The sequence below is a fragment of the Sinocyclocheilus anshuiensis genome, unplaced genomic scaffold, assembly GCF_001515605.1.
Source record: "Sinocyclocheilus anshuiensis isolate Anshui unplaced genomic scaffold, SAMN03320099.WGS_v1.1 scaffold821, whole genome shotgun sequence".
Lineage (NCBI taxonomy): Eukaryota > Metazoa > Chordata > Actinopteri > Cypriniformes > Cyprinidae > Sinocyclocheilus > Sinocyclocheilus anshuiensis.
The window spans coordinates 737,679-763,862 of record NW_015558606.1 but is presented as its reverse complement, the minus strand read 5'-3'; the positions used below and the strand labels follow the sequence as shown (position 1 = coordinate 763,862).

At 37.5% G+C, this 26,184-nt stretch overlaps 1 protein-coding gene across 1 annotated transcript in view; it reads right to left on the bottom strand.

Moving 5' to 3' along the window:
* The window catches only part of LOC107680249 (fibronectin type III domain-containing protein 3B-like), a 157,956-nt gene that overhangs the window by 13,086 nt on the left and 118,686 nt on the right, over window positions 1-26,184 (bottom strand). The window contains exons 7-22 of the mRNA XM_016476057.1: window positions 22,972-23,030; window positions 18,617-18,774; window positions 16,600-16,659; window positions 15,403-15,541; window positions 13,335-13,388; window positions 12,836-12,960; window positions 11,411-11,585; window positions 10,811-10,897; window positions 8,747-8,885; window positions 7,558-7,629; window positions 6,962-7,080; window positions 6,080-6,185; window positions 5,092-5,264; window positions 2,873-2,986; window positions 2,566-2,715; window positions 1,184-1,464 (exon numbers count right to left, since the gene is read on the bottom strand). Coding sequence (XP_016331543.1) covers window positions 1,184-1,464; window positions 2,566-2,715; window positions 2,873-2,986; window positions 5,092-5,264; window positions 6,080-6,185; window positions 6,962-7,080; window positions 7,558-7,629; window positions 8,747-8,885; window positions 10,811-10,897; window positions 11,411-11,585; window positions 12,836-12,960; window positions 13,335-13,388; window positions 15,403-15,541; window positions 16,600-16,659; window positions 18,617-18,774; window positions 22,972-23,030 — 2,011 coding nt within the window. The remainder of the gene's footprint in view (window positions 1-1,183; window positions 1,465-2,565; window positions 2,716-2,872; window positions 2,987-5,091; window positions 5,265-6,079; window positions 6,186-6,961; window positions 7,081-7,557; window positions 7,630-8,746; window positions 8,886-10,810; window positions 10,898-11,410; window positions 11,586-12,835; window positions 12,961-13,334; window positions 13,389-15,402; window positions 15,542-16,599; window positions 16,660-18,616; window positions 18,775-22,971; window positions 23,031-26,184) is intronic.

Here is a 26,184-nt window from a genome sequence, read left to right as displayed (position 1 = left end):
TATTGAGAATTTGTGACACCTGGGGAAAAAATAGTGACAAGTGTAAGTGACAAGACCTACACTACAGTTAAAAAGTTTAGGGTCAATAAGATTTTTTTTATTGTTTTTGAAAGTCTCTTATGCTCATGAAAGCTTTTTAAAATCAAAATTACAGTAAAAACTGTAATATTGTGAAATGTTATTACAATTTCTATGTCTATACTACAATTTTCTATGTCTATACTACAATGTTAATATACATTAAAATGTAATTCATTCTTCTGATGGTAAAGCTGAATTTTCAGCAGTCATTACTCCAGTTTTCAGTGTGACATGATCCTTCAGAAATCATTCTAATATGCTGATATGGTGCTCAAGAACACATTATTATTATTATCAATGTTAAAAACAGCTGCATTGATTCTTTAATGAATATAAAGTTCAAAAGATCAACATTTATTTGAAATAGAAATCTTCTGTAAAATAAAAGTCTTTACCCTCAATTTAATGCATCCTTGCTGAATAAAAGTATTAATTTCTTTTGGTAAAAAAAAATCTTACTGACCCCATATTTTTAAACGGTGGTATAAATTGAATGGGAGTAGACAGGAAGAAAATCATTAAGTGGGGAGCAGGTAGACGGCGAGTAAAAATCTGTAGGAGCCGGAGGAAAGTCGGATGAAACTGGAAAAATCAATCCCACGCAGATCTCTAATTTAAAGGCCATAATCAAAGCTCTCAGACAAAAACATGGGTTGCATAAGCTGGCTGATGGAGACACTTATATGTGCAGTGTGGAGGCCCCATGCAGGGATAGATGTCCTATTATGGATGCCACTTCGTAGATACACACACAAACTCTGCCCTCTGGCCTTCTCTTTTCATTAGCTTCCGATTAGCGTCATTAACACGCTGCTGTTTACCCACTGCTTTCCTGGGCAGGGGGAGGAAACAGGCAGCGGGGGTGACGCGGTTGTGGCGTCACGCTTCGCTGAAATGGACAACTTTGCAGAATGCAAATGAGACCTGAGATGGAGTGTAACTACTCCCCACAGGACACAGTTTGGGCTCAGAGGGAATCAGAAAGCAAAGCAGTTATTAGTTAAGACTGTTTTCCCATATCGCGGAAGTGCTTATGTAAATCACCAGATCAATGTGATCTGGTGGACAGAATGGTGGTGTCACAATGTGCGTATGTACATACCTGTATTCACTGTCAGGCTGTAGGTTCTGTAGCACATAGCAGGTGCTGGTGCCCAGGCTGATGAGCTGCTCTCCCAGTTTAAGAGTGTAGCATGTGATCTCCGCTCCATTGTTGCAGGGCTCGTCCCATTTCAAAGCCAGGCAAGTGGAAGGTGTGTAGACGCCACTTTCTGTGGGGTCGTGCTCAAGTACACACAACACTGAAACCGGGTCAGGTGCGGTGGCGGGGGTCTGACAGCACGCATGATCACTGTATGGTCCTGCACCTGCCTGATTCGCCGCCTTGAAAGAGGGGGCAAAGTTCAATAAAGGTCGAAAAATGAAATCAATATTTAATAATGTTAAAAGTTAGCTGTCAAAAAGTTTTTCACATTTATTTAATTCATAGTTATGACTGGTTTATTCAGTTCTGTGTGATTTCTAAAAAATTATCAGTAAATGACAAATGATGACACTGTATGGTGGCATCCGCACAAATTGTCAAACTTAATAATTACACATACGCCTGTTGTTTAGTGTCCTTTCTCTTAAAAGGAGCTAAATGTGTTAATGCACTATGAAAAATGATTGTATTAATCACAATTAAATATTTTAATCCACTGACAACCCTAATGTGTTGTGCAATAATGATAAATGCCACGTAAAAAAATAAAAGATGTTAAAAATATTCCTGATTAAACTGACATTTGTTAACAGAAACTTCATCTGTTTTAGTTCATCAGCCTACATTTAAAAAAAAAAAATTTTTTATAAATATATATTTTTATATCTTAATCCGATTCGGTAAAACATTTTGAGCTGCATGACTACATTTCCCAATAAATAAAAATGATTATAGTAATAATAATTATGCTGTTAATCCTCTTATTAAACCATTTAATATCATGACTGTCACCAGCTCATTTATTTAAAGCATAATGACTCAAACTTTTTTACAGCCTCCCTGCGCAAGATGATACAGTTAATGAAGCGGCAACTTTCACTGTTCTTTTCAACTTTTCCTGTCATACTTTTACTACTCTACTCATTTAAATATGCTAAAACAGACAAGAGTAAATGCTAAATATGATAAATATTGCACACAAATCTATCCAAAGATTTTGGATTCAGACTGCACTAGAACGACTCGCAATAAATTGTAAAATATAATAAAACCACATCATGCACTAATCAGTTATGTACACTTTCCTACTCCCAAGGGCAAGGCATCTTATAAAAGAAAGTAACAAAAGACTTAGCTATATATTATTAATTACAAATAAAACACAGGACATTTCTAATACAATTAAAAGGCATTATGAAAGTGAAAGAAAGGGTGACATTTGTAAAATTGGCTCAACAAAACACTTGTCAATGAAAAGAACCCTTGAGTGACAGTAATACCTGTAGTCTGCAGTAGTAATGAATAGCAGGTGTCAGGTCTGAGATCTCACACTGCGTGTCAGGGCCGCAGCAGATCAGCTCCATGGGCTCTTCCCCTCGGCCCCACTCCAGACGGTACTCAGAGATGTCGGCCCCTGAGCCCTCTGGACTCTGAGAGAGGCAGGGCATAAAATAATCATTTGGCTGATTGTTTGAATCAAACAGGTACTTCAGCTCATCTGAACGTCAATACTGACAGTATTGTTGAGTGTTAACGTAAAACCCATGTCCTATTAATGATGGGTCTGCTTTAAATATGATAAATTACCTCCCAGCTGACCAGCACACAGGTATTGGATATTAAGGTGAGGGATGGTGCTGCACACTGGCTAGGAGGACCAGCTGCGGTTGTTATTTCTGTTGGTTCAGAATATTGTCCATACTATGAGCAAAAGAAAGAAAGAAAAAAAGAAAGAAAGAAAGAAGTGCAAATTAATAATTAATACATGATATGAAACGTTTCATACGTAACTAACTAAGTTTATTTCTATCAGGATAAAATATGAAAAACAAACAAGACCGAAACAAATAAGACCCAAAATCTTGCATTACATCCTTGTGAAATCAAAGCATGTCTCCAGTACTGCAATCTGATGCGAGACACATCGATTCTTCACTTGTGGGAATTTGTCTCACACAAACAATGAAAAGTAAACAGAGAAGAGGATTAAATTCACTCCTCAGACTCTAGTGTTTACTCTGAATGCTGTATTAACACTCCTGGAAATGAGACGGAACAGTACTTCATTCGAAAAAGAAAAAGTTAGACAGCCAGAGCTGATCTCTGCCTTCCTGAACACTGATGGATTAAACACTGTCATACTGACAGAAAGAGAAATCCTTGGAGAAGCTGGAGAGATATCTATGGAAGCCCATTTCTGCCACATAAGAAAAAAAAAAATCATGCTTCGGTGAATCATAATGACATAAACGGACACAATCTAGGAGATCTAACATCCAAATTTTATTATGAGATACAAAATTGAAATTTTAGGATAAAAGCCGAAATTTTGAAAAAGTCACAATTATAAGATTAAAAGTCATAATTATGATAAAGTTGACATTATGACATTAGAAGTCACATTTATGACATGAAGAGTTGAAATTATACGAGGCAAAAAAATAATTTATGACAACTGACTACTTTTTTTTTACTTATATCTTAAGTATGACTCTTTAAAGTGCCCTTTATTATGCCATTTTGAATATTGCCTTTTAATGCAGTGTGTAATGTAGCTGTATGTGAATGTAAACAATCTGCAAAGTTGTAAAGCTGAAAGTGCACGATAAATAAAGTTATTGGCCCTGTCCCAAATCACACCCTAAACCCTCGCGGTCTTCCTCTGAATCCACACTTTCGTGACGTAATGCCGCTTTGACTGTCGGGTAGAAGTCTGCCACGGAGCTCGCCTCAGTGCGGGCTCGGCAGAAGTGCGCATCGAGGGTGCATAGTGGCTACAAAGGGAGCGCTCGTGAGCACCCTTCTGAAAGCTAAAATGACGAATGGGGCACCCTACGGTCTCGTGGACTTAACGTACACGCGCACGTGGCGGCCATTGTAAGTCCGCAAGACCGCAAATGCACATGAAGTGTGCCATTTGGGACAGGGCCATTGTCTCCCAAAAGAAAGAATCGACTCAGAACAGCCTAAACGAGTCGTCAGTAATTCGAATCCCACTTCCGTCATGGCTATACGTCACAGGGTAACACATTTGCATAATGCCCGCCTACGTTCTACATTGGCTGGCCACAAACAACTTGACCCCGCCCTCAAATACTGTAGCTTTGTGTGGTTAACATCATCTAAAGAAGACGCTGTGTCCTACGCTGTGAAAGTAAATTCAAAATACGGAGCTGTGGCAATGGGTGTATCGTTTCCGACACGCGCTGAACGCGGTAGACCAATCACAACAGACTGGGGCATCTGACCAATCAGAGCAGAGCAGGCTCATGGAAAGGAGGGGTTTAAGAGACTGAATCTTAGAACTTCTTCGAATGAATTGTTGGAAAATGAGGTGATATTAAATGCATATTTTGAGAAAACGAAAGCGTTTTTTGACCTTGCATGCATGCAAACCTATTGTAGGAGACTCCCAAAACAATATTAGGAACCTTAAAAATGGCATAATAGGGGCTCTTTAAATTTTGACTTATCTCATAATTACAACTATTGGTCATAATTTCAAGTTTTAGTCATTTTTATCTCATTATTATATCTCAGTATCTCAGAAACCTCTAATTCCAAATGGATTCAAATAATTATTGGCTGGTTTAGACCAGTAACGCGATAAAGAGACCGAACCTTAGGTGCATTATTGTAGGGATAGGTCAGGATGGTCACCTACCAACCAATTAGTCAACAGACTATTTAAAGGTTGATGAATTTGTTCATTTAAAAAAAAAAAAAACTAGTTATAACAAAGCACCGTTACTAAGCAACGGGTGTCAGTGAATCTCTTGATATTAGATTCTTGATTTGTCACTCACCCCTGCCTCGTTGGCAGCACGTAGGCGGAAGCTGTAGGTGGCGCCGGGGAGCAGACTGCCCACAGTGCACTCAAGATCAGAGCCGTGATAGACCTCGGCAGGCTCAGACTCTCCCTCCCTCATTTCCAAACTGTACTCACTCACCTCACATGCCCCCTCAGAGGAGGGACAGTCTGAAAAGAAGGACAGAGACAAAGCACTTCAGTACAACAAATAATTAAAACGGCAGGAATTACGGTTTCATTTAATATTTTATAATAAAAGTAAGGGGTTCTTATAAGGCAGAGCAAATTACAGCTTTACAACTTCAGATCAAAGTTTCTTGTTCAAAAGCCTGAATCCAAAGTGTTTACTTAAAAAGTCTGGAATGAGCAGCTCAACAATGGAGCTCCCATTAGACCCAGAATTCATTCCCCATGAGGGTGTTTGCCTATTAACTCCAAACCGATAGTTCCGGCACAGGGAGTCAAGTGCACTACAAGAGCATCATTCTAGTCTAGCACTGGAAAATATGTGCAAGTTGATAATGTTACATTGAGGAAATGTAGCAAAAATGGTGGAAATATTGATCTTAAGCTATTTCTGGATATGACAAAGGGGTTTTGTGGCATTGGGTGAATGCCACAGAGAGTCTTGGTGAAATGTAATTTCACATCATCGGAAATAAATCAGAAACTGCAGAGATCTTGGAAGAATGGAAATTACCAACAATCTTGATACCGTAACTGGGAAAGTATGGTGTTGGCAACATTGTGGCTTTGATTGATTCACAAGGAAATTGTCCAAAAAATGTGCCTTGAATGCACTGTACATCACTTTGTATAAAAGCATAGAGTAAAATGCATAAAACTAAACATGAAATGAAAGAGGCTAAGGAATGACAAACTCTCAGAAGTGTGATGTACTGTACAGGAAGGACAAAGAGGGATAGAGAAAAAGAGAAATTAATTATGTTGTGGGTATACGTACTGTATGCAGAGAATCTTACCCCATTGTAAGTGCACTTCTTTGTGTTTAGCTTTACCCACAATTCTGGGAGGCTGGCAACGTCCTGGAGCAACAGATAGCGTACGCAGAGGCAGACTCTCAGAGCACTGCAGGGACACAAGCATAACAATTATGTATTTATAACTGTAGAAATAGGTATGTGATTTACACTACCATTCAAAAGATTGCAGACTTCTTTTTTTTTTAAAGAAAGAAAGAAATTAATATTTTTATTCTGCAGGGAAACATGAAAGTAATCAAAAGTGACAGTAACAACATTCAAAGCACTTCAATTTCAAATAAATGCTGTTACGTTTTCCACAAAATATTAAGCAGCACAACCGCTTCTAACATTGATAATAATAAGAAAAGTTTATTTAGCAGAAAATCAGCATATTAGAATGATTTCTGAAGGATCATGTGACACTAAATACTGGATAAATGGCTGCTGAAAATAACCCTAACCCTAACGTTATGTTTTGATTTTTTTTCTTTTTTTATTGCTAACACCCGACACCTCAAGGACATTGCTGAACTGAAAAAATGTGAAAATTCCTCCTGAACTTTGTGCAGATCTGATCCACAATAACATTTAGAAAAGGTTAATGGTGGTTACCGCCGCCAAAGGAGGTTCAACCAGTTGTTAAATCCATACATTTTCCACCCCGCACTATGAAGGTTTATATGGTGTGTTCAATAAATACTGTAAAATGAATCATTGTCTGTGCGTTAAGTATTTAAGAATACAGTTAAGAATTACAATTCACATACTTATTATTCCTTCAACTACAGAGCCATTTTTCTGTATGCAAACAATTCTGTATTCTTTCTGAATGCATTTCTTTTGGGATCACATTTGGACAGATGTGACGTAAGCTGTTACCTGGCTGTGGCCGCCCGTGCTGATGCTGCAGGTGCGCAGTCTGTACAACGTGCCAGGTTTCAAGTCCTCACACTCACACTCTGTGGCAGGCCCACTGTAGGCAATGTCCCACTGATTTGCTACGGAATACAAGAATTCAAAGAGTTAAACATTCACAGGACAAACAGCTGGCCACGCTAGATATCAGGGAGTCAAGTCAGTTATTTATGCAACTGTTCCCACAGCTTAATGAACTCATTGCCAGATAAAACACAAAGGTAACTTTGAACATTCAAGAGCTATATTTTGTATTCAAGTATTTTTGTCTATATGAAATTCCTTTTAGAGAAATAAAAGCTCTGACAGCACTAATGGAGTGTATGTGTAAGAAAAGAGGACAGAAGTGACTGTGAGGACACAGAACTGCAATGCTCTTACGAAAGGGTTCATGTGAAAAAAAACAAAACAAAAAGACAAGATTGATGTCTAAATACTTTTGAAATAAAATTGAGATGTAATTAACCAAGGACAAAAATATACTTAAACATGCAGACAGATGAGGACCAACACAAAGTGTGTCAAAGTGACATATCGGAGTTGCATATATTAATACATACCATCAGAATTTCCTTCTGAAATCTCTAAGAGGTATTTCAAGATTTCTGAGCCTCCGTTGTCTTGTGGAGGATCTGTAGCGTGACAATACAGACAGGATATTAGAAATACACACACACACGGATGTGTTTACCATACAATACATATAGTTCCTTTGAAAAGTATTTGAACAACAGCTAAACTACTAGCTGTTATTTAAGGGTACAAAAGAAATAAAGCAGTATAAAAACTATTAAATGGGTCAGAGCATATATTTTTCATGTAATTTCTTCCTGAGGTCCACTTTTACTTTTAGTTACATTTACATTTAGTCATTTAGCAGGCGCTTTTATCCAAAGCAACTTACAAATGAGGACAATAGAAGCAATCAAAACCAACAAAAGGACAATAATATGTAAGTGCTGTGACTCGGTTAGCCTAATGCAGTACAAGTAGCAAGGTTTTATAATAAATAAAAAGAAAACAAGAAGATAGAATATAGTTATGTTGTTTATGCCAAAAACATGTTGTAATTTGGTAATTTACAGTTTAATATGCATTTATTAAGCCAGAATTAAGTATTTTATTTGCTACCGTAAGCACTAAAATCTCCAGCATCTTTTTATTGTATTAATAAACAAAATTCAAAAGATTAAGGGAAATTTGATTTCACCCTTTAGGCATTTAGACCTGACAACTGTTGTTTCCCTTTGCATTGACTGTGCAAAAACTCTCAGAGTCTAAACTACATTTTAGACATTTGCCCTTGAAGTTTATTGCAGCTGTTAGAAATCAACTGTTTGGTTCATTACTATGGGGAAATAAAGAGGGAATTATCACACTGAGAACACAATACAATTGCAGAACTCGTCCTACTTGTGTTTGCAAACAAGGAACTGAATTGGAAAGTGGCAGGAGCCAAGCAGCGCATCACAAAAGAAGATATCAAGATGAGATGTGTGACGCACACGTCAGATAGAGACAGAGCAGTACCAGCACTATAGGACATTACAACTTTATTTTTAATATTAATATTACATTTGCAGATATTTCTTCTCGATTTCCAAGATTCAAAAGGTCGAGCTCAAATGCAAAACAGATTGCATCTTTTCCCAAACATAAATGAGATTTCCAATTTCCCTCACAGTCAGAAACCAATTCAGTAAATACCACAACTCAAAATGAACATTTCAGCTGCACAAAAAGCCATACCCCATTTGACACTGAAGCTGTAGGGTCTGATAGGGCCCTTGATGCAGGGTCTGGAGGGGGGTCCAGGTTTGTCTGGACTGGTATTACACACCAGCACCTCACTGGGACTGCTCCTGCCCTCCAAGTTCGAGGCTATGAGCTGCAAGACACAAAAACATGATTGTTTAAACCCAGAACAGGCTTAATTCTGTACATCAAATTTATTTATTTTTTTGCCACCAGGTGAACTTTGTAAGTCTGCTTAGAAAAGCACCACTAGCGTAACTCTTGTTGAATTGCATGTTGAGATATCATTCATTCATATGGGTTTTGTTTAAATCCCTATGTTATGGTGACCATACTTTCTCTTGATCCCAGATTTGTCCTGGCTGGGATTTCTAAATTGCCTAAATGTCCAAGTTTTGGCTTTTTTCCCTGCTGTTTTCACAGTTGCTTAAGGTAATGACTGAAAAGTAGTTTGAACATTAGCATGCAGGTATCGTACATAATCGAGGAATTGTCGGGTGCGAGAAGGTGGGATCTACAGAGAACAGTCAAAGTAATGCAAATACACATACATATAACATATGAGGACTGCAGAGAACATGTCAATAGGAAAACAAAATCTGGACATTTTAGGTAATTTAGAAATCCCGGCCAGGACATGTCCCAGAAAAAGAGGACATATAGTCTCCATACGCTAAGTCTATCTATGATCAATAGCAATATTTGACATATTGATGAAAAATATATTTACAAATGTCGTAAATTGGGAAAGAAAAGACATGCATGATACATAAATCTGACCGCTAGAGACTCATCTTCATGCATATAAAACGTAAGATTATAACAAAAATAGAAACCTTTACACACAGCCTAATAAAGGGCTTCTGTACGCAAACAAACCATCACAAAATGCAGAGGTAATGACATAACACATTTACACACTCCCATTATTTGCACCTGCAACTTTAATGGGCACCTCCACTTAAAAAAAATGCAAAAAACACAAGAGGTGTGTGCACCATTCAAAGGAATTACAGTTAATTATGAAAGTACTTAAGCCAGACCCACTCACTGCATTACAGCAGCACTTGACGTGGGCTGCGGTTCACTCATAATTGGATAGGAGAGTTCACTATATGAATGTGACAGAAGAAAATATCTGTGATGATAATAAAAAAACAACTGTAGTATGAGTCAGTGGAGCACAGAAAGAGGTTAAAGCAGTTTGTTGCCACTGTAATTAACAATGTATGACTAGGCTTAATTTGTCAGATGTCCCTGTAACACTAACACGCTTCCTGCACATACAGTTACTCACCCACACAGGTAAACAAAACACTGTGTGCCTTTGAAGAGCACGTGTTAAACGCTGCACACTTCTGGCTAATAATTATTACACCACGCTTGACCACAAAATGAGGTCACTACCACTTTGCAATTAATATTTGACCAGCACTTTACAGAAAGCATTATTCTCTTCAAAAGAGACAAATGCACCTCTTTGGTATTTTTGAGCATGTCAATAACAATACATTTGCATATGTGGCAAATGTGAGCTTTCAAATCTCTTCAAGTGTCTTTAATGTGTTTTTGTAGTATCCTTTTGTGTCAAACCATCTACTGTACTACCTCACAGATCACAACAAATCAACAAGTATTACACATAAGTTAAAAACCAGGTGTGACACAAGATTTGTCTGTCAACTATAAAATTGAAAATCTGATGTCTGATGTATATCCACAGATTTTGAACCAATGTGAATTCACTGTAGGCCTGTTTGTAACTTTTTGTGATATTTCTGTATCTTGTCCTTGGCTTTTCCTAAGCAGTGAAGTAGCCCACAGTTCCCAGTATGCTCCGCACATTTGTGCTATACTCTCCAAATTCCTAAATCATGTTGTGATCTAGATTTGCCCCTCAGGATAACCAAGGGACTCTTTTTTTATTTAAATGATATGCATTGTGATTATAGCTAGTGGTGCATAATCTTATGCGCTCTGTAAATTACACAATAATGACATTTCACACACAGTTTGTGATATTCTAATCTATAAAACGAAAAAAGTGGATTCACTCACCCTGAATTTATACTGTGTGCTTCTTTTCAGGCCCTCTACAGTGCATGTCAAGTTTTCTCCAGTGTACTTTGGGTGAAACTCTGTTCCCTGCAGAAAATGACCATAAAACAGCATCTTATGTGACCTTATGTTATCATTAACACTACAGCAAGTAGCACTGGGAATTGTAAGGAATTTCCTTATTTCCTATTATTCTGATTACGGTTCCACGTCACGATTTTCAATTCTTTTAGTTTTTTCAAGAGAGTAACCCATCAATAACTGGTTCCACAGCAACTATATAATAAACCAAAATATTACTATTTTTCAGTAACATTTAAATGTTTAAATGTTTGTTTGTACAATATGAATGCAAAAGAAAGACATTTGACTATTCGTTGCCTTGGTGGAACAATGCAGACGTCCAAACACTAATTGGAGTCGAATGTTATGAAAATTAGTTTATTATGAAAAGTATTTTTTGAAAAATGATTCCCATCCTAATTAATGACCAATGTCTAAATTCCAAAAGCAACCAAACGTCATTGGGTTCAAGTATGTTGAATTGTAGTAGGTTGTTTTCATGTTATAACTGATGACACTGTCATCTAAATGACATACAATGTTCTCCTCCTGGATCTCCAGCGTGTATGCGACGGGTTCCTCTGCGGTGCAGCCATCTGGTCGGCTCCACTCTAGCGTGATCCATGTGATGCCAGCGCGCACTAGCCGAGGAGCGTGGGGCAGGTGGGGCAGATTTCCAGTCGTGTAGAAGACCACCTCAGGACTAAAGCCACTGACAAAAAAAAGGAGACAGAAAATATTCAGAATTACATAAAAAATACGCACACACACAAACATATATATACACAAACAAGAAGCCATAAAACGGCCAGGAATAGTGTTTTTTAGTTATCCGTAAGGAAGAACGTATAAATGTGTTTTGCATAAACTTTGCAAAAGTTTCAACATCTCATTGCAAGAATTGTGTTCATTTGCATCCCTCTCAGGTTGTACACTTTAATTGAGTTTGTTTTTAAACACAGCTCCAATTTGAATAACTTCCAGGCTGATATGAGAATTTGAATAGTTTTCCTCTCCTCTTGATGGTGGCTTTAAATCTGGTTTCTTCCAATTAACTGGTTGTGACAAGTTTACTAGAGCCCTCAGTATTTACTGTGTGTAGGAGAGTGTCTATAACTGCCACTGGGAAACAGGAGATGTTAAATGAGCTTCTCTCAGTTAAGGAAGTAATAAAAATAATTCCTCTTCAGACTGGGCAAAGGGTGGTTTGCTGGAGGTGGAGTCTCATATTTCAGCATATTGCTTCACTCTCTGAATGTGTCTCTGGTATTAATGTCAGGAGATGGAGGAGAAGAGGGCTGGAGCTGCATTCAGAGTGATGACCATCTTCCCTCAACAACTACATTTCCGCCCATTACATATTTTATAGATATATTCTGTAGATTTGTGTGAGGGTCAATTGGCTTTTCCTCTTAATCAAGTTGTTTTTCTTTTTTAAATGAAATTATATAATAATAAATAATAATATTTAATTTTTTTTACCATTTTTATTTTGGCATAATTATTTTTCTACATGTGAAAAAACTATATAGGGGGCGAAACGGAGAAATAGAAGAGAGCAAGAGCGAAAGAGAAAGACAGAGCACTCCAGTGGCCATATGTTCTCCTGAATCAAGGTGACTTTATGGCTCTCCTCCTCCATTAAGACTTGAGGGATGGTGATTGGTGATACAATCAGATTACAGAGGGATAATGGGATTGTTTTGTCACACACAGGGTTTAATGATATGCATCCTGTACAGCAACCCATAGAAAGAGCCTTGTTATCCTCACATTACCTTCAAATCCTCATAGCATAGTTGTCAAACAATGTTTAAGTATTTGGCTGTATCCCAACTTGCACACAATCCATACTAAACAGTATATAACATTAAGGTTAATGTGTTTTAGCATGTAGTAGAAGCATGTAAATACTTTGTGTAAGCCTAGAAAAAGATTATGCATGTGATTCGGCAGTCATACCTCATTCCTATGTCGTTGCGTGCCGCCACTCGAAACGTGTAGGCCATGGCTGGACACAGATGAGTGAGTTTGTAGTGCCTTTGGCTTCCGAAGTAACATTCTCTTAAAAGGTTGTTCTTTTTGCCCTAATAGATGAAGTAGATGATTAACACATAGATTTCAGTTACTACATTGCATTAAATCACTGAAGCCATTCAGCTTCTTAAAACCACTGTAATGATGGCTGAGATGAGTGAGAAATGTATGAGTGGCAACAGTGTGCTGTGGTCTGTGAAGGATGCAGAGACATCCCTCAGATATGAAACTTTAAATAGAGTGAATGTGAAGAGGACTGATGTCAAAAAGACATCATTAGTGTTCAAAATGTTGAAATGCAGTTCATCCAGAAGGCCCTTTTTACAAAAAATGTCAAAAGAAATGTAATAATAATAATGAAAAACTTTATAGTCTTTCTTGAGAACCAAAAAAAAAAAAAAATCATATACATATATAGCAATACCTCATCCCACTCTAAAAGGTAACTGGTGATTTTTGATCCATTATCGACTGGTGCCTGAGAGGAGAGATATTAAAAAAAAAACAAATTAGGAATTCAGACACTGATGTGCTAGTGTTAGGTAACGATGTTAACAGGCTACACATTTCAAGGTAATGCCATTACCCAATTTGGACAGTCATGCCAAAAGTGTGTTGTTTTAATAATGGAAATTTAAGGCTTTGTGTCGAGAGAAACATTTTTTTTTTGTAATAACTGCAATATTGTATTCTCTTCCTGACCTGTTTGGACTTAAAGTCCCCATGAAATCAAAATTACAGTTTTTTGGGTGTTAGTATCAATATGTTAGTCTTAAGGTTATCTATAAGGCAGTGTGCTCCAAAACAGTGACAAAATTCGCATTTAGAAGATATAAGCATTCAAAGCTTGCAGTTTGTTACTTCCGCCAAAACGGCTCAACAATTTTTTTATCGTCACATCGTACTTCAGCTTCTCATCAAACTTTCTGTCCAATCAAATGCTCTCTAGAATCCGAAGCGCCCGCCCCCTACACTATAAAATAGACACTGAAGCCGCGGCTGAAATCGGTCACTTGTCCACAGAATTAGTATTTTCTGTACAGTGAATGGCACGTAGTGCACTATATCGGGGACAGGGTACGATTCAAACAGTGTAAATACGCTTTCCATTGAGGAAAAAAAACGAACGCTATTGGCTATTTTAAAAAGGGGCGGGGCTGCTTGATATGTCCCGTCTTCCTGTTTCAGTTAAAATAACGTCAACACATAGAGTAACACTGCGTGTTTCTAAGCATTTCAGGGGACCTTTAAGTAAATGGAGTCGAGGAGTCGATTCTATTGACTCCTACGGCGAGAGTCAGAGTCGACTCCGAAAAACTTGGAATCGAACACCCCTATCTTAATAAGAACAATCTCTACTTAACTCTACTTTACTCGGACTTGTCATTGTCATTCCAAAACCCATATGATTTTCTTTGTTATGTTGAACACATAAAGAGAAAGCAGAATGTCCATGTTTATCTTTGTCGTATAATGAACGTAATTAGTGATTAGGGGCTGTCGAACTATAAAACGGACCATCAACATGTCCATACGTCTTGTGTGCTATAGACCAGTGGTTCCCAACCCTGGTCCTGTAGGCACCCCAACACTGCACATTTTTCATGTCTCCTTTCTCTGACACACCAATTTTAGGTCTTGAATTCTCTACTAATGAGCTGATCACCTGAATCAGGTGTGTTTGATTAATGAGACATGCAAAACATGCAGTGTTGGGGTGCCTCCAGGACCAGGGTTGGGAACCACTGCTATAGACTATATACTCACATGCACATTGGTCTTCTTGTTTTCTAATTCAACATTGATAACAATAAGAAATGTTTCTTGACCACTAAATCAGCATATTTAAATGATTTCTGAAGGATCATGTGACACTGCAGACTGAAGTATGATGCTGAAAATTTAGCATTGCCATCACAGGAATACATTACATTTTAAAATATATTAAAATACAAAGCAGTTATAATAGTTGCAGTTGTAATAGTATTTCACAGTGATACTGTATTTTTGAGCAAATAAGTGCAGCCTTGGTGAGCATAAGAGACAAAAATTTAGTGCATGAGTCATATAGACTATTTTATTATGCTTTCTGCATTTTTTGAGGCCCCTAGTCACCATTCACGGTCACTGCATAGAAAAGGGTAGCGTGATTTTTTTCTTCTCCCCCTTTTATGTTCCACAAAAGAAAGAAAGTAATATAGGTTTGAGGAAAAACATGAAGATCAGTAAATGATGACAATCTTCATTTTTGGTTGGACTCTCTTACTTGATCTCTTTAATTTAATTTACTTTAGTAAGAAAGATGAAACGTTTCCTTTAAATCTATCAGGCTCATTAGATTTGCAAGAAGTTCTCATCTTTAATAAAACTTCACAAACTTATAGCTAAAATGTACTTTCAGTGAAGAATTGATATCTGATATCTGATGCCTGGGAAACTATCTGCCTATGGCTTTAACTTCCATACTAGTATGTGATAAACAGTGGTCTCACCTTCCACTGCAGGGTGAGCGTGCTCTTTGTGCGGTGGGATAGTTTAGGGGGCAGCGGGCAGTCTGGGGTACTGCTGTGGGTGGTGAAAGCCCCCACCTCAGAGCACAAACCCTTCACAGAATTGCACACTGCGTTCACTCTGAGAAAGACAAACACACATAAATTTAGTAGGCATAGTTCATTCAAAGTCAACTATACTGCATATATAGCAGAAACAGTGAGGCGGGAAACACGTTTGTGTGTTCCACAGAAGATTGCTTTAGGGAGAAACTAATAGTGCATTCAAGGTGCATTTTATCACTAACTGAACTCATGACCTTAGCACTTCTAGCACCATTTGAGTTACAGGAACAAAAGCACAGCTGTGCCTTGTTCATTACTTTACTACACTACGATCAGAAGTTCAATGAATTTTCTTATTAAGTGCACATTGCTTTTACAATGCTGGGAAATTGCTTTTAAAAAAAGATGAGCTAAAACTACACTACACTCATTGCTTATTTCAGTGCTAGACCCCCATGACATTTGGGAAATGTCACATTTCTGTTCGACAGGTTGCTCGGATTTATAAAGAGCAAAAAATGTAGGGACAAAAAGAGGCATTCAGGGTCACATCTAACTGCAGAGACGGAGTGTCTCCCACCATCGCTTAATCAGAACATATATTTAGTTACTAGTTCAACTGTTGCCAGGGGTCAAAGGTCGACAGAAAACTCAGCCGACAATTTCAATGCGTTTTAATGAGGATCCAGGCAAACTGACCTCCAGCACTGGATTCTCCACTAATAACAGCTCCCGATGACAGAATAGACTAACAGCGCCTATTTGCGGCGGCACAGATTATATCAAATGTGGGCTTGAAAGGTTCTTTGAGGAACAGTACATGCATCATATTTAATCTTGACCTTTCCAGCGCTATTCGGCTCAATTAATCACAGGTAACAGGCAGACCATTAGAGAGAGCTGAGGTCATTAAAGAAATGTGGAAGTTAAAAATGATGACAGATATTCTATTAACATGAACTTTGATTATGTAAAAAAAGAAAACTGCAGATAATTAGATCACTGTAATAAAAATACTGATCATCCGAAATAACGTGAATTTCGGGCTCTGATTACAGTAACAGTTGAGCTACTTGAAGCACATGTTCTTGCACATGGCAGATTGCAAGAAATAAAGTTGACAGCTACACTTACCTTACATGGTAGTCTGTTGCTGGTCTGAGATCTTTTAAATTGCATTCCAACTCCTCTCCACTGAAAGGACACGCATACATGATGGTTACTGACCAGCAAATAGAGCTGTGGTGTTCAAAGCACAGAATTGACTTTCATAAGAGATGTTGAAATGTTGTGATTGGTGAAGAGTTATTGAGCACAACTGCTCAAGGGAAAAACTGTGATTGTTTTTGCCTTAAAGGGGTCATATGATGCGATTTCAAGTTTTCCTTTCTCTTTGGAGTGTTACAAGCTGTTCGTGAATAGATAAGATTCCTAAAGTTGCAAAGATTAAAGTCTCAAACCCAAAGAGATATTCTTAATAAAAGTTAAGGCTCGTCCACGCCCTCCTAAAATGCCTCGTTTAAACACGCCCCCACATGTCTACGTCACTGTGTGGGAAGATTTGCATAACACCGCCCAAATTTTCACGCAAAGAAAGGTGTAACTTTGATTCTTGCTGTAGTATTGTTGCCACCGCCGCCATGTCGTGGAGACGCTTTATGTTTCATTGTGAAAGCGAAACTACTTTGTTTGGCCTTCCAAAAGAGGACACAACTAGAAATCAGTGGTTAAGTTGTATTTACAACACTGTTCCAGAACAGTTCAACCCAAATATTCAGATGTGTGCAGCGCATTTTACAGAGGACGAGGACTGTTTCCTGGTAGAGTAGACTACAATGCCGGTGTTCCGGTGAATTCAGTTCCCCTGTTTCCCCTTCGGTGCGCATGCTGACCCTATACAGTCTATCCTGCTGACAAAAATAATGCTGACTCACAGATTGTAAATATGTTTTCATATTTAAAGGATTTGCCACTGACGATTCAAACGCTTTTGCACTTTAATCTGTGTAAAACTTTTTTGCATTTAAATGTTTAGTTATTTTTGTTATAAGAAAAAAGTTATTAAACCTGTTATACTGTATTATGACAGCACTTTTTTTTTAAACTAAATGTCAATACCGTGACAATACCGTATACCGTGATAAAAGCATTAGCAATTAATCGCAACATGAAAATTTGATACCGGCATATCCCTAGTACGTAGTATGTGGAAAATAATGTGTTTTTTGAAACCGCATAAACACACTTCATTACACCAAATACACCAAATAATGTTCTTTTTTAGCAACGTCATATGACCCCTTTAATAGATTTTAGGGTTTCCAGCAACCATTTTTCCTTGTGGTGTGATTTTGTTAGAGGCTGCATTGGTGCAACTCCAAAATTGCCCCATTCTTTTAGATTATGTGCTGTCATTTTCTTTTTGAGTGTGGAAATCAACAAAAGGAAAACCGTGAGACCAAATTGAAAGGCAATGCACAAACCAATTTTAAACGCAGCACGAGTAGTGCGTCCCAATTAAATTGGAAACAATTCTGTTACATAAGCCTCCATGGAAACAGCAAATGATTTTAATATGCAAGTTAAAACCATATTAAACATCCACAATGTTATAAACAGCAGTGCCGAAAACAGGAAAAATGTATTTATGCACAAATACAAATTCTATATGTATATAAAATATGTTATTAATGGCTTTAATATTAAAAATATGTTAATTATGATATTCAATTATATTATAGTTCTAAAGTTTGGGGTCAATAAGATGTTTTTTATAGATAAAATATCAACTCAGAATATCACTTTACCATTTACCATGATAATATAAATTTCACCAGCACCACTATTTCTTATTTTAAGTCTGAAGCTTTGAACTTTGAGTCATGCTTCAAGACTCATGCTTCAAAGCGGTGATGACAGGGTGTTAGGGGTCTGATTATCTTTCCTGTCTGCTCTCTGGATATTGAATCATAAACGTCCTGATGGGAGAACAAGCTGCATCCAATAATTCTTTCTGCTCGATGGATGATATATTCATGTCTAACTTGCTCCCTTGTGGTGAACGCTGTTAATTTATGAGAACATAAAGACTTCTCAAGGATCCTGAGCGGACTACACAGCTCCTCTGTGATTATACTCCAGTCTATCTTACCTATAGATGACGCAGTACTGGCCGTTACGACCCTTGTCTGAGAGAGTGACCTCATAGCTGCAGGTTAACGGGTGTCCGTTACTGTGCCTGTCTCTGTTCTGGAGGCCTGCTGGTGGAGCCCAGGTCAGTTGCGCTGTCCGGGCCTGGATATTAAAAACCTGTTGATAAACACAGAAGAAAGAGCATCAAAAACCTGAAACAATATTACGAAGCGTAAACTTTTTTACATAATATTTTTTAAAAGTACAAATATTGAATTTTGTACCTCAATTAATATGATCATAATGCAGAACATGCCACTATACAAAACTACTTTAAGTCAACCACTACCACACAAATGTGCAGGACAAACAAATCACTATATAATCCAAGACTCTGAATTCAACAAAAGTGAATGACATTTTAAAAACAATCCAGAAACACTGTGATTTTCTCAAATGGAGCTTTCAGATGGTTGCTGCAAAGAGCTTCAGTAAACCAGCCAAATCCAATTTAAGACAAAAATTGCAAGGAGAAGGTCATTTCGAAGAGTTTGTGGGATTGTCATTCATTATGAACAAATGTTCTGTATGTGTTTTATGGCCTTATTTCAGTGACTTTAAAATTGTAGTTTTTCACTAAGCACGCATAAACGTTGTTTTCTCAAAAACACAATCACGTACATACATGCTGCTCACATATTATTGTAGCCCAGTTTGTGCTGATTACAGTGTTATTAAACTTTAGACATTAAAATGTTTGTAAGCAACTGAAAAAAGCACAAATGTCAGGGCATGTCAAAACTTTTCCAGGGCCCCAAAACACCCTCGAACCCCAGAGGGTTAACATACAGCTAACCCAGCTTTAAAACCATTCAATTGCAAAATCTACCAGGATTATAGACCTGCAGATAAAAAGGAGTAGCCTACAAAGAAATATGGGTCAATAAACAAGAGAAAAAGCTATATCCACTGTGTCAGGTAAGAAATGACTTAAATGTCTTTGTTTTTAAAAATGTTTAGGGTGACTGTGTAATTCATATTTTTTAACTACTGACTTTTTACCACAGGCTAACGTTAACTCGCATCTCAGTTTTAGGCCTACAATCTGCACAGCTTTATACCTCTGCAAGGCCAGCTATTTATGTGTCAAACACACAACTGAAGTTATAAATGGAAAGAGGTAGAGCAGCTATAACTCCTGTGTTAACAGGTAATTCAACGTAACACGGTGTATGAGGGTATAACGCTGACATGAATGAGCTGCAGATGCCTCACGCTAGCTTCAGTCAGGCAGAAGCAATCTAAGGCTAAAACCAAACAGCTCTCAAACACAATCTGTCCTGAGGCAAGAGTAACTGCAGGTGAAAGTATGTCTGTGGATAAGCTATGGTTGCTGCCTCTCGGCTGTGCACAGCTAGCATTGCCACTGGCACTTCTGAAGCTACAGCCATATGTTCTCAATAAACCGGCTGCCATCAGAGCCGGCTTTCTCACAGAGACACTTTAACACTTTCACCAAAGTGAAAAGCTCAGAGACATATACAGTTCAAAAGTTTGGGGTTGGAAAGATTTTTTATGTTTTTAAAAGATGCCACTTAAGCACACCAAAGCTGCATTTATTTGATCAAATATACTGTAAATACAGCAATATTGTGAAATATTATTACAGTTTAAAATAACTTTCATATTTGAATATTTTTAAAATGTAAATTATTCTTGTGATGACAAAGCTGAATTTTCAGCATCATTACTCCAGTCTTCAGTGTCACATGATCTTTCAGAAATCAATCTAATATGCTGATTTGCTGCTCAGGAGACATTTCTTATTATTATCAATACTGAAAACAGTTGTGCTGTTTAATATTTTGTGGATACTATGATACTGTTTAATTTTTTTGGTATAGAAAGTTATATATAGATAAAATATGGTACAGAATAGTATGACATAGAAAAACAAATGGTATAGGTAAAAATTGTACAAGTCATTCAGGTAGTGTGTGTATGCATGCATCTATGTATAGCACACTTTTTTTTAAATGTAAACTCTTTTCTTGTGACTCATCCATGAAGTTCATGGTGAGGACACCCAACAGGAAGTTATGCTGTATCTTGGCAAAACTTTGACACACTGAAATTAAATTTAGTATATGACCTTAGAAGCCCTTAGGGCAGGGCTGGGCAACTTCGGTCCTGAGGGCCACTGTCCTGCAGAGTTTAGCTCCAACACTCATCAAACAGGACCTAACACTCCCTCCCGGACCAAAGTTGCCCTGCCCTGCCTTAGGGTAACATGTTTGGTGACAGTCTCCCCTACTGTTCAGTTCACAAGTTGTAAATTATGATTGCATCTGCTTATATTTGTAAAGGCTGTCATAAATACAATCTTGCTTTATTTCTTTAGATCATGAATCAATCCTGAACTGCATCAACTATAATGAGAAGTTGGAGTGCATGAAGTGGTAGAGAACTTGTGATGTTAGGAACAACACCTGCCACTGAACATCAGACATACAAAGGAATTGGACCGAGTCTGTAGTATCCAGAGAATTTCTGTTTTGTGATTTGCTGGGAGAGCTACACCAGCTAAATTCAAGTTCATGAAGAAACTGAACCAGAAAGGCAGCTCCATTATAGGCTTTTGCAGAGATGAGGATGAGGGCAAATTGAAGTCCATTACTTCCAATCCCTCACAGCCCACCAGAATGTCTCATCTTGAGACACATTAAGCCACAGATGCTTTTCAGTCTCATGCATCCATCATGGTATATATTCCTTCTGTGCTCCTGCATTTTACCACACATTTTCTACCATTAATGGAATGGCTGGTATTTTTTATTTATTTCTTTTTTTTTACATGTTTACAGTACACTAGCATTCAAAAGTTTGGGGTCAGTATGATTTTTAAATGTATGAAAGATGTATCTTTTGCTCACAAATGTAGCATTGATTTGATTAAAAAAAAATAAATAAATAAAACAAAACAGAAATATTATTGCAATTTAAAATAACTTTACTATTTTAATATATTTTCAAATTCAATTTATTCCTGTGACAGCGAAGTTTTTACATTTTTTCAGCATCATTACTCCAGTTTTCAGTGTCACATGATCCATCAGAAATCATTCTAATATGCTGATTTGCTGCTCAGGAGACATTTCTTATTATCAATAGTAAAAACAGTTGTGCTGCTTGATATTTTTGTGAAAAAAAAAATTATACAAAAAGTATTTATTGAAATTGTATATAATGGCATTTTCAATGTGCTATAAACAACGTATAGTAGTAGAGGCAATGTATTGTAGAAAGTACTGCTACTACTCAATGTCAAATGTTAAGTTTTCCTATAATGTAATATATAGACAGACAGACAATGATGTAGTTTTCAGAAACAGACAGACAGACACAGGGAAACAGATGCCTGAATTAAATTTTTGTCATTATTAAATATAATAAAAATATAATTTCTGTCAGTCTAGACTATTTGTTTTATTTGCAGTGTTAACACGCTTATTTTCCATCATGTCACTAACCTACTTCTTTACTGCCTTAAAGGGGTCATATTATGCTCTTTTACAAAGTATTGATTTTGTTTTGGGGGTGTACTAGAACAGGTCTCATACTAGGTTGTTTAAAAAACACATTATTTTTCACATAGTTTACATTATTACAACACCTCTCTCCCCAGTCTGGCATGAACGGCTCGAATAGTTCCTGTATGAATTTTGTTTATGCTCAAACAGCAACATTACAGACTAACTAAAGTTGAAAAAGGGAAAAAGCATAATAGGACCCCTTTAATGTCACTAATGTTATGATAATGAGGGATTAATATAAATGGGACAGCTGCTCAAATCACACACAAACAAATACATGCAAATTAAAACTCAAAACAGAAAAGATGATTGTTGACTATGGGTTGGTTTCACTTATGGATTATCACTTGAAGTGACAGGGTGTCCTTAGACAGGCTACTCCTGAACTGAACAACAGGCAGAGCAGCAGGCTTAGTGAACAGATGGGAAAAGAACGGAGCAAAACATATTGGTCAGAAAACATTGTTTTGACGGAAATGTTCCTCCAGTCAACCACTGCTTGACAGTGGACCATAAAAACAAAATAAAATGCTGCCACTCTGTGGCTGCAATGGGAATAGTTTGAAATTGTAAACAAATCTGAAATGAGTGCTGTGACTTTTACCAAATGTCCTTCTTATGACATATTAAAACAATGAATCATGTCAAGTTGTTTTTATGTGTGCTTACATTTGCAGCCTGTACTTTCCTTTGGCCAATAAAGGACATCATGTTTATCTGATAACATTAAACCATTAGTATTTTTCACTTGGGAGGTTCTTAACTCATATTCCAGACCCACCTGTGGTTTTTCCATTCCCGAGAGAACATCCTGAACTCTCTTTGCTTCTGAATCTTGATCTGCAGGCAAGAGAAAGTGGAGAATAGAAAGAAAAACAGAAAAACAAAAGGGTGTCATTCCATTATGAATCAGCAGGGGTCAGGTTAACGTCAGAAACTGAACAGGAGATTAAAGTATAAAGTCTTAAAGGGATAGTTCACCCAAAAATAAAGAATATTCTGTCATCATGTTGTTCCCAACCCAAATGACAAATATTCTGTTGTTCGCAACCCAAATGACTACTCTTTTTTTTCTTCTTTTTCTCATTTTAGGGTGAACTACTGTATTCCTGCAACCACTACTACATTTTCCAGGTCATGGACTTCTCTGAAGAAGAAAAAGACACATTTGATGAGAAAACAGCAATGCGTTTGAACAAATGGATTTGAGAAGAAACAGAAGGCTTTTTTTGTTTTTGGGGTCGTGTCAATACTTTTTGCACAAGGCATTGGAAAACTTTCCAAAACTGCAGAGGAGCCTGGAGACCCCGCAGACCCTACTGAAAGTGCGCTGGTACAGTGGACACATGAGCAGTCGGGAGCTTGTGCTTATACATCTCAATTCTGAATCATGCCCATAACTCATAAGCAACTCCCATGCCAAATTGAAATCCGCACGTGGAAAAAAATGCTCAATTACCTCATATTCCCAAAACCGGATTAGCTCACTTAAGCTACCAGATCATCAGCGACAGACAGTCTGACAGAATACCTTTAAATCTTTACTGCCTCATGTGGTTATACACACACACACAAGCACAAATGCCCACTAAACCCTGATTTATAATTTCCACAGTGGACCCAAACACACAGGATCCACATGAGCCTCCATATGAGTAGACTTTTCTCCTCTGGGAAGTAAACTCTTGCTTGATTTCACTCTCTGAATGTTAGTGTTGTAAATCAGTGCATACGGAGGAGTTCGTGTGTGTGGCCTCCCCTTGGAATCCATAAAATTCTCTTCTTTTGATAAAAGGTTTACAAAAGTGAGAGTGGATTATATAGCACTTAGAGCTGATGTAATTCACCTGGTGAGAAACTACTGACATTTGCCTCCCCTTTCTGTGTTTCCTATTCCAGAGTGTCAGTATGAGTAGTTATGTAGTATTTTAGCATGTAGCAAGTAGAGTAGTATGAGTATACAGTATGCGTGTAAATGGGCAGTTGACACCAAAAGTGCCCTGCAGTTTTTATCTAAAACTATTTTTAAAGAGCATTTTTCTAAATCTTTTATAATTTAGGGTCCCCACACTTTTGGATCAGGGGTTTTCCATGAGCTTTGCAGGTGTTTGTCATTACTGGTACTGGATAAGGGGAAAAAATGCATACAATTTTACAGACACTGCTGAGCAGACTCATATTTGCATGAGCTACCAATTTTATTAAAATTCATAGATTTAAAACGTTAAATCAATATAAACAGACTATATATTAATCTTTTTACAGAAATTTAACATTTTTAAATTTCAAGATTTTTAGTCTTCATATTAATTGTAAGACTACATGATATAATGGTGATAATTTGTCCAGTCAAAGCAATGATAATATAATACATATACACAGTCATAAACAAACTGAAAAAGAAACTGAAAAAAAAAAACCTTTAAAAAATCCCCCTGAAAATCTGATGTTGAAAAAAAAAAAAGTTCATAGACACATTATTTTCCATCCACCCAAATACACTACGTGTATGATTGATGTGTGTATTTATTTCTACAGTAGAGAGCACACTGGGAGTTCACAGTGCCTCTGGGCCTTCAAGAGTTATGGTAACAGTGATGTCATACACAATGACCTTAACATGACCCTGGGAGGTAGGCACAGAGAATGCTGGCTTCCCCGAGAGAGTTTTGAGCTATTACCGAGAATGATGAGTAATTGTGCAGATGTGGAAGAATATGACATGAAGATATGAAGAATCTTGCCATTAACAGAGCACTCATTTAAATCCACCCTAACATGAAAGATGGAGTCATCTTTGTAGAGTCACAGTATATATGCAGGATTGGAGTTTTGTAGTTTTTAGTCCATATGTGTTAGCTTTACAGCAAATTTATCCTTCACTACACTGTTTTTTTCTCCAATCAAATGTCTCCTGAATGACAATGTCTCTCCCCCAAAACAACCTGCAACTAACTAGCAAGTAGCAAATCAAGGTGCATGGCTGTAACATAACTTAATTCCATTTATTAAAAAAAAGAAAAGAATAAAAAACAAAAACAGACGAGGATGTTATTCCTATTTCAAAAGGAAATACATCAACACAGGAAAGAACATTCTCATTATGCAGTTTTCATAGGGTCTGTAAGTCATCAGGGGAATGACTACCTGTTCATCACCTCCACACTCAAACTAGTCATTAGGTTCCCTTCCTGTGTGTCCATCCTCTCCTCTCCTTCCGCTCCTGCCCTTAGAGGGGAACCTCTTTAAGTTTTGCTGCTGGTCAAGCACAGCACTCGACTTTCCAAAGCTTCACGTCTGTTTCTCATGCATGCAGTCTCCACAGGGAGCCGTACAGTCGAGGCGAGCTGCTCACTCTCTGTCTCGCCCTCCTGCCACGTTCTGAATAACTGCTGCTTCACAATATATAAATGAAAATAAATACAGGAAGAGAAGATGATAGAAGAGGAAGAAAGAAACAAACATCTCTTATTTTAAAAATAGAGCTGTCTAATTCTATTCTGCATGATGCTGAATAATTTCATTTCCTTCTTTCTTGTTTCTCTCTGGATATCTAGGGGGGAAAGGAGTTTCTGCCTTCAATTATAGGTTAAGGTCAAAGATAGGAGAGAGGAAAAAGGGGTGGGGGGAATAAGGAATGTGAAAAAGAGACTAAGACTAAAGTGAATAAATGACAGAAAGGGAGGAATGTGAAACAGAAGGGGGGGTGGTATTTGACCAAAGCCAGCTTTGGTGTGTACCCCATTGTTGTTGAGGAGAGGTGTGCTATTGCCTTTCTAAGAAATCAGACTCAGCAATCATGTTTTTTAATTGCCAGATGACAAACAAAACACTGCACACCCTCAGAAACTAACCACCACTCTCAACACATATAAACTAGGGCTGCACGATTAATCGCATGCGATATTTAACGCGCATCTTGTCAGAAAGCCGGTTCTGTAATCAGCGGTAAATCTCCATCACCTGCGGGCTTTCACATTGAGCAGCATTAACT